The sequence below is a fragment of the Nannospalax galili genome, unplaced genomic scaffold (genome assembly GCF_000622305.1).
Source record: "Nannospalax galili isolate Female #2095 unplaced genomic scaffold, S.galili_v1.0 scaffold72, whole genome shotgun sequence".
Taxonomy (NCBI): Eukaryota; Metazoa; Chordata; class Mammalia; order Rodentia; family Spalacidae; genus Nannospalax; species Nannospalax galili.
The window spans coordinates 732,149-740,611 of NW_008336933.1; the positions used below are offsets into that span (position 1 = coordinate 732,149).

An 8,463-nucleotide genomic window follows, 5' to 3' on the forward strand; every position below is an offset into this window, starting at 1 on the left:
AATATTATTGAATAGGTTAATGCTGTGGTAATGAAATGCTTCTTTATTTAAAAAAAAGTAATTCATATAGAAAGATATGAAATATAAAGTATTTTCTCCCCATTTTCCCTCCTCAGAGTAGTGAGGGGACAACCACTATTAATGATCACACATGTACATCCTTTCTCAAAATGTCAATCTTTAGAGAAACAATATGGTTTAGTGTGCATGAGTGTACATGTTACTCCTTTGTGCATGCATGTATGTTCGTGTGTGTGTGTATGTATGTATGCGGTTACAGTCACGTCTGCAGAAGCACATGCATGTATGTGTAGGCCAGAGATGTTCCTCCCACCTTGTTTTTGAGACAGGGTGTCACTGGTCTGGAACTTGCCAAGTATGCTAGGCTGGCTGGCTGGCTGGGGAGCCCCAGGGATCTGTTTCTGATTTCCCAACTCTGGGATTACAAGATTACAAGCATGCACCGCCAAGCCTGGGTTATTTACATGGGTCTGGAGATTGAACTAACTCAGGTATTTGTGCTTGTGAGGATATTTCCCCAACCTGCCTTCCCCACTTTAAAAAAAAAAGTAATATGATTACTCTGTAGTTTGACAATTGGCAATATAATTTTTTTTCCATCTGTCTCATAATATTCAGGTTTTGGTTTGGTTTTACTGTCAAGTTTTTTTTTTTTTTTTGTTTCCACGAAAGGGAGAGGAATAGGAGTTCAAGCTCTCTAATTATGACCTGAATCCCCAACTTGCCCCTTCTCAGGTGACACCTTCCCTCCTCTTTACCTTTCCAGCCTCTGCATGGTCATAGCGAGTGTTTTGTTCAGCTCGTCGATCATCCTGCAACTAGAAGGGTGCATGGGCAGGGTGCCGGTGGAAGATGGGAGGTGCTGGCTGTGGCTGCCATACTGCAGCTGGTGCTGGATCTGGGATGGCAGGACTGTGTGATGGTGCTGGGCCACGCCCTGCTGGCTGCTCTTCTGACTTGCGTAGGATGCCAGGGAGAGCTCTGGCCCCCCCACAGGCATACAGATCATGACTTTCTTTGGAGGTAGCGGAGGCGACAGTTTCACTGGCAGACAAGGCAATTTCACAGGGGCGCCAGGATCTGTGGCAGAAGGAGGGTAAAAAGCAAATGTGAGCTCGGGACCATCAGAAGAAACGCAGAACATCACACATGCGCACCTCAGGACCACAGCGCGGACGCGGGCCTGCTATATAGAGTGCATCAACGTTAACAGCCTCAACGTAGTGTGAGTACTCTTCAGTGCACATTTACCCACTTGTTTCCTGCTCAGAGTGCTCTGGCCTAAGGCTCAGTGGAAACCTGGATGGTAGAGGTTTGGGTCTTAGGGCATGTCGGCCTAGGCTCCTGTGCAGCCCAGGTAGGAAGACAGCAGGAAGGGATATGCAATGGAAACCAACCCGCAAAGAAACCTTTCATCGGATCCACCATGATTTGTCATTGTTACAAATTTTCCATTGTTAAAGTGACACATCCTTTCAGCTGACACCTTCCAACTTTCCTACACTGCCATGGAACGGAAGCCAAGTTCAAGAAGTTCAAGTCCGCTCATAGCACATGCCTGCCTGCAAGTGACAATGTTGTCAACCTCAGTCCCTCATCTGTCACCAAGAGATTACTTTGAGAGGCTTAGTGACCCGTCTTGGGCACATCAATTAGGGGTGGGGCGTGAGCATCGTTGCCAGGCTGCTGGGTCCACTCATGATTAACCACAGTGCATGGTTCAAGCTGTATGGAGGGGCACAGCATATACACCTCACACATGCAACTGAAGGTAATTTGATACAATATTTTTAGCCACTTTATTCATGAACAAAAGCTTGCCCAAAATGAACCATTAGAAAGTGATGCTTCTGACTGAGTGTGATGGCTTACATCTATAAACTCAGCATGTGGGGAGGTCGAGGCAGGAAGATTTCAGGTTGAAGCCACCCTGGGCTACAGGATGAGATCCTGTCTCAGAAACCCAAGAGTTGGGCAGACTCAGAAAGACAAATAATGCATACTTGATCTCATATGTGGATCCTAGATTTCAATTTTTGATATACGTACATGTGTGTGTATGAGAAAGAAACAGAAGAGTTATGAAACAAGAAAGGAGACTATGAGGTGTAAAATGGATTTTAAGGGGAGAGAAAGAGAGTAATGGAGAATATATGTGACATGTAAATGGAAGGGGTAAGTGGAGGGGCAGGGAGTGGGGGAGGGAATCAACAAAGTATGTTTGAAAACGCCAGAACAAAACCCATTCCTTTGTCTGTTAATTAAAAAAATCTAAAAAACATAAAACAACATTAAGAACAGTAAAAAGCCCCACAGCCTGGGGATGTGGCTCACTGGCTCCGGGCTCCATACCCAGTACTGCAAACCCAAACTTAAAAACCAAAACCAAACCGTATCACTTCTGTCATCACGCTGGAGTAGAACCAATCCCTCAATAGTGTGACAGTGTAATTAAAGCTTCCCATAGACGGTCCACATTAAGAGGGGTCCAGGTCAGACCAGCTTCTAGAGCATTCTGGGAGAGATCTTGTATTTCTTGTACCTCACATTCCTGGAATTCATCTGGCCCTGGAGAGGTCTGGAGCTGGGAGCCACAGGCTGTGGGCTTGTCTAGGGTTGGCATGCTTGGAAGGACGTGGCAGGGAGGAGGGCACTATCTGCATGCCACACACCATGTCCCTTGTCAGGGAAAACTTGCTTCATGGCTCTGACTGTTGATCTCTATAGTCTTAGATTTTTCTCCATCTGTCTGTCTGTCTGTCTGTCTGTCTGTCTGCCTCTGTTTGTCCTTCTACCTAGCTCATACTAGACTACAAATAGTACCATGATGGCCCTCAGTTAAAAAACCCATCCAAGGCCTCCCACAGGCAGCCTGCTGCTTGCTTCATCTCTTCAGGCCCATACTGCGTGCAGTCTGCTTGATTCCTCTCTATTGGAAATAACCCTTCCTATGGTACCTGGAAAGCCTGAGCAGCTTCTCCCATGATGCATACCACTTTCCTCTTATGCATTTTACTTATTTGGTATCATACCCACAAGTCCAGGTCTCCACTCCTTGGGTAAGTCTTTCAGGTGGATTTTGTGCTCACTTGTGTTCTCTATGAGAACTGTGGAGATCTTCCTTGGCCGCCTCTGAGTTTCCCAGTGGCCTACCCTCCACACCCACCTCCACATGCACCTCCACTCCTGACTGCTGATGTTCCCCACTGGCTGGCGTTTCCATATCTTGGACCTTTAAATGTTACTTTTGTGGTTTGAAACATTCTCTTTTGTCTTCTTGGCCAATTCCCATTCTCCCTTTGAGATCCAGCTTACAAAGAACCTTCCCAGAAAACTTTCCTTGATGACTATGTTACTCTTTCCCCTCTGCGGAGGATACACATTGTGTTGGAGTGAACAATAGCAGTAATTGTAAAAAACACTCATTCTGGCCAATTCTGATCAAGCAGCCCTTATCTGAAGTGCTTTTGATCACGCATTTCACATTTCAGATTCAGACAGACAGACAGACAGACAGACACACACACACACACACACACACACACCACAAAAATGGAGATACCTTGGGATGGGGCTCAAATATATGCATGAAATTCATTTATGCTTCATACATACCTTTATCTACATGAATCTGGTTTTATACATTTTAATAGTTTTGTACCTAATACAAAGTTCCTCCACAATGAACCACAGGGAGGTATAACTTGTGGAATCACACTCAAAAAGTTTTAGATTTTCCAATACATCAGACTTTGGATTTTCAGATTAGGAATAGTAAAGCAATATCATGCTTGCTAACCATATGCCATATACTACTATTCTAAGTGCTTTTCAGGGGCTGGAGAGATGGATCAGTGGTTAAGAGCACTGGCTGCTCTTACAGAGGACCCAGTTTCAGTTCCCAGCACCCACATGGAGGCTGGCAACTGTCTATAACTCCAGTTTCAGGGGATCTGATGCCCTCTTCTGGCCTCCACAGGTACTTGTGCATACGGTGCACATACATACACATGCAGGCAAAACACTCAAACACATAAAATAAATAAATAAATCCTAAGTGCTTTTCATACAATAACCAATTCAATCCTCATAAGTTGATGGTGAATACATATATGCATCACCATTTATGTAACTGTCTCCTTGCCCAGAGAACAGTGAACAGTTTAACTTATCATGGTGCCTGTGGTGGTTTGAATGAGAATGTCCCCCATAGGTTCCCAATGCTTGGACATTTTGTCCCCAGTTGGTGGTGCTGTTTTGGGGGGGTCTTAGAAGGAGTGGCCATGCTGGAGGAAGCACGTCACTGGGGGCGGGCTTTGAGAGTTCTTAAGCCTTGCTCGATCTTGAGTTACTCTCTTGCTTCCTGTGCCTGCTTGAAGATGTGAGCTCTTAGCTTCTGCTCCCGTTCCAGTTACCTCTGCCACCATGCTTCCCCACCATGATGGACTTTTCCCCCTTTGGAACCATAAGCTAAATAAACTGTTCCTTTTATAAGCTCTCTTGGCCATGGTGTTTCTATCACAGCAACAGAAAAGTAACTAAGATAGTGCCCTGCTTATATAACATAAGGGGCAAACCATATTACTTTTTGTTAGCCAAGACTCTTAAAGCCTTTAATTTTTTTAAAAAAAATTTTATTTATTATTTTTTATTTTATTTTATGTGTATGTGTGTATTGCCTGCATGTAGTTAAGTGCACTCATGTCGTGCAATGCCCACGGAAGACAGAAGAGGTTGTCAGATCCCCTGAAACTGGAGTTTCAGACAGTTGTTAGCTGCTATGTGGGTGCTGGGATTCGAACCTGGATCTTCTGCAAGGACAACCAGCATTCTTAATCGCTGCAGCATCTCTCCAACCCCACCTTTAATTTTTTAAGTTATAAAAAATGTATTATTATTATGTGCATGTGTGTGGTGTGAGGGAGGAAAAGGCATGACGAGGCACAATCAACAGACAACTTTGTGGAGCTGCTTCTCTTCTTCCACCTTTACATGGGTTCCAGGGATTGAACTCAAGTCATCACACTTGCACTGTTGGTGGCAAGCACCTTTACCCATGAAGCCATTTTGCTAGCCCATAAAACCTGAAAATTGACTTGAGTATTTTGGAAATATTATTGCCTAATGTATAAAGTATGATCTGTGTAAGATATAAAACAGTATACTTTTTAAATAAAAGGGAAGAGCTTTTCTGCGGAACTACTGCACCAAATTTTTGGCCCATGTTGCAGAGCAATTGCGTAAGCTCCTTCCGTGCTGGGCTGAAGATTGCTGTGTCTGGGACGTCACCTGTGTCTGCTGTGTGTCACCTACCTAGCATAATGGTTGAAGGGAGTCTGTTCTCAGGAAAGGAGAGCAAACACTCTTGTTTATATACATTCAAGAAAACTTTTTTTCTTCTCCAGACATAGTGAAATTTAAAAACTCAAACAGCAGAAACCCTTACTAGATTAGCAGCTGAGTTAAAATAATTTCTATATGGATATTGAAAAAATTGGCATAAACAATTATTTTTTAGACACTTCCTCTATTCTTTACCCTTTTCTGAGTTACTTGCACAAACCACATTTCAAGATTGTGCCAACACTGTGGTGATCTGCTGGGGGTTGGATCCTTGTCTTCTATGGAAACATCTGGTGGGGACGTAGATATAAAGTGGATTACTGCTTTAGCATCACAGTCTGGATGAATCACTTTATTTATCACTGTGACTAAATTACTGACAGGGAGCAACTTAGAGGAGGTAGTATTTATTTTGGCTCAAAGTTTCAGAGGAAATAGTCTATGGGGGGAAGGCATAGTGATGGGTGGTTCTGTGGTCATGGGAGCATGTAGCACCTGTTTACATTGTGTAGGCAGTCAGGAAGCAGTGCCCCTCTGGAAGGAGGGCCAGACTATAATCCCAAAGCTGCCCCTGGTGACCTACTTCCTCCAGGCTAGGCCCTACCTCCTAAAGGTTCTATAATCTCACCTAACAGGGCTGGGAATCAAGTATTCAAACACTGTGTGGGGACATCTCAAAGGCTGTGAGTGGATGGACACCAAACTGCTAATCTATAGCTAAGAAACAGAAACGCTAATAATTCTCAGGGCCTGATTAAGATTTCTGAAGAAATGGCTCAGTGGGTAAGAGCACTGACTGCTTTTGCAGAGGACCCAGGTCTGAATCCCAGCACTCATATGGTGGCTAATGACCCTCCATGACACCTGTTCTGGGGTACCAGATGCCCCCTTCTGACCTCCATGGGCATTTCACAACTTGGGTGCACTTACACACATGCAGGCAATATATTCATACACATAAAACAAAAATAAATGAAATATTTAAAAAAAGATTGCTTTCTTAACACTGACATGCAAAACCATTGTAACCACAAGTCTGGATGCTCAGTGTTAAAGGCTCATCCTGTCCACCATGGTTCCTGCAGGAACACAGGCAGCATAAGCAAATTCTGCAGCCTTGAGTGAGATGTAGAACCACTATACCTTCATCACTTTCTGTTACTGAGAGGTCCTCCTGGGCTCTTGGAAGCTTTGGCATAAACTTAGCCAGAACCGTCCAACTAGAAGTCTTGAGGGGCTATATCTGGGGACCCTCAGTTTATGACCTTATATTTGTAGGTTCTTGAGGAAGGCAGGTGTCCAGTCCTTTGGCCAGGAGGGCTGAGTGGAATTCTTTACCTAATGAGTGATGACCTTGGGTTCTGTTTATAATAAATACCAGCATCCTATACACACTCCTTTTGTAGTATTTCTCATTAGTAACTTCAGAGCAAAACACACTTGGTTTCATCATTGGAAAACTGAAGTAGAACCCCAGAATCTCCCCAAACAGGCTAAGACCACATGAGCTCGTAGAGCCCCTCTTACTGTCCTGGGAAAGTCCTGTGGGGTACCACGAAGCTCCTCTTTTCTTTCCTGCCTACATCTCCTTCCTGGCTACACATGGCTATCAATTAAAATGGGCAGAGAATGGATGAAAGTGAATCATTTAAAATCACCTCTGGCTCAGTGGATATGGTAAAATAGGAAGAAATCAAGAAACAGGCTAAGAACAGGTGAAATTGTTTGCTGTTTGTGAATTCACTACGTAATGCTCATCTTTACCCCAAATTGTTCATCACTGAGGAATGCCTGAGCAGCTCAGATCTTTGTGAACAGGGAAAAGCTTATTTTTGTAATTTTATGGCAACTTAGTACCAAGTCATTCATCATATTAGATCTAGAGATGTGATTTGGAACCAGCTGCAGAACATCTGTCATTCTGCATTTCTGTCTGTCTGTTCCCTTATCTTTCCTTTCCTCTCAAAGTTTTGTGGTTTTTGTCTTGAGCTGCCTGGGACCTTGTCTCGTACAATGAGAATGCAGGTCCCAGCCCTCCAATCTATCCCACTCTGATGTCTCCTTATGAAGTACCTGCTGGTTATGCTGGGTTCCCACATGGCTCTGGTCTACACTGCAAATCCTGACTCTCAGGTCTATCATGTGTCTCCTCCCCTAGCCCTCCCTGGTCCACTATGGCATCTGAACTAGACTGGTTTCCATACTGTGTGTCCCAGGAAACGGTTCATTCTCTCTTCAGGCCGGTTGCGCATGCTGGGTTCCCACATGGCTCTGGTCTACACTGCAAATCCTGACTCTCAGTCTCAGGTCTATCATGTGTCTCCTCCCCTAGCCCTCCCTGGTCCACTATGGCATCTGAACTAGACTGGTTTCCATACTGTGTGTCCCAGGAAACGGTTCATTCTCTCTTCAGGCCGGTCGCGGCTACCTCCTCAGATACCTTCCCTGGCCTTGCTGAGAATCAAAACAGCATTTGCTCTTCAATGTCCAGCTGAAGGTCCATGAAGCCTGTCCTCCTGGATCCCCTGTAACTCAGATGGTCAGCGCCCTCCTGCGTCCTATTCTATTTTGTGTTTATCAATGCTGGTCTGGCTTTTTTGTGTGGGCTCTGTCTTCTCTACCTCCTGGATGTCTCCTGATGTGAATCCATCAGCATTCCCCACAGGAGACCTGCCAGGGATGAAGGGAGCCTCAGGGCTCCTCAGTAAGCTCACTGCCTGGGCTCACTGCCTCAGGGTTCTCAAGCTGGGATGGGGACCAAAGGAGACTGGTGATAGAATGACACTGATACCCTACCCCAGGGAGTCTATGTCAGGTCAAATACTGCATTTTTAAAAGCCAGGTTTGTAAACTACCACTAACATTTTATTTTCGCCCTTTTCTCAGAACAAAAGGTGCTGTTTCTTAGAGGATTGGACCACTTGAGAAAGTCACCTGATGTTTGCTAAAAGTTTGTATTCCTGGACTGTCCTTCTGACTTGGGTATCAGAATCTCTGGGTCAGGTATGTGGATGCTTGCCACCAACTAGGATCTGAGAACCTCTGAGTGAGGTGGCCAAGTGGCTTGGAGGGGGATGCTGCCCAAGGCTGGATATGCCA

General features: G+C 44.8%; 1 protein-coding gene across 10 annotated transcripts in view; it reads right to left on the bottom strand.

The window, feature by feature from the left end:
- Positions 1-8,463, bottom strand: part of Phactr1 (phosphatase and actin regulator 1) — a 580,961-nt gene that overhangs the window by 93,729 nt on the left and 478,769 nt on the right. For all 10 annotated transcript variants that reach the window (XM_017797761.2, XM_017797765.2, XM_017797762.2 and 7 more), the window contains one exon: positions 780-1,101. In XM_017797761.2, the coding sequence (XP_017653250.1) occupies positions 780-1,101 (322 nt within the window). The remainder of the gene's footprint in view (positions 1-779; positions 1,102-8,463) is intronic.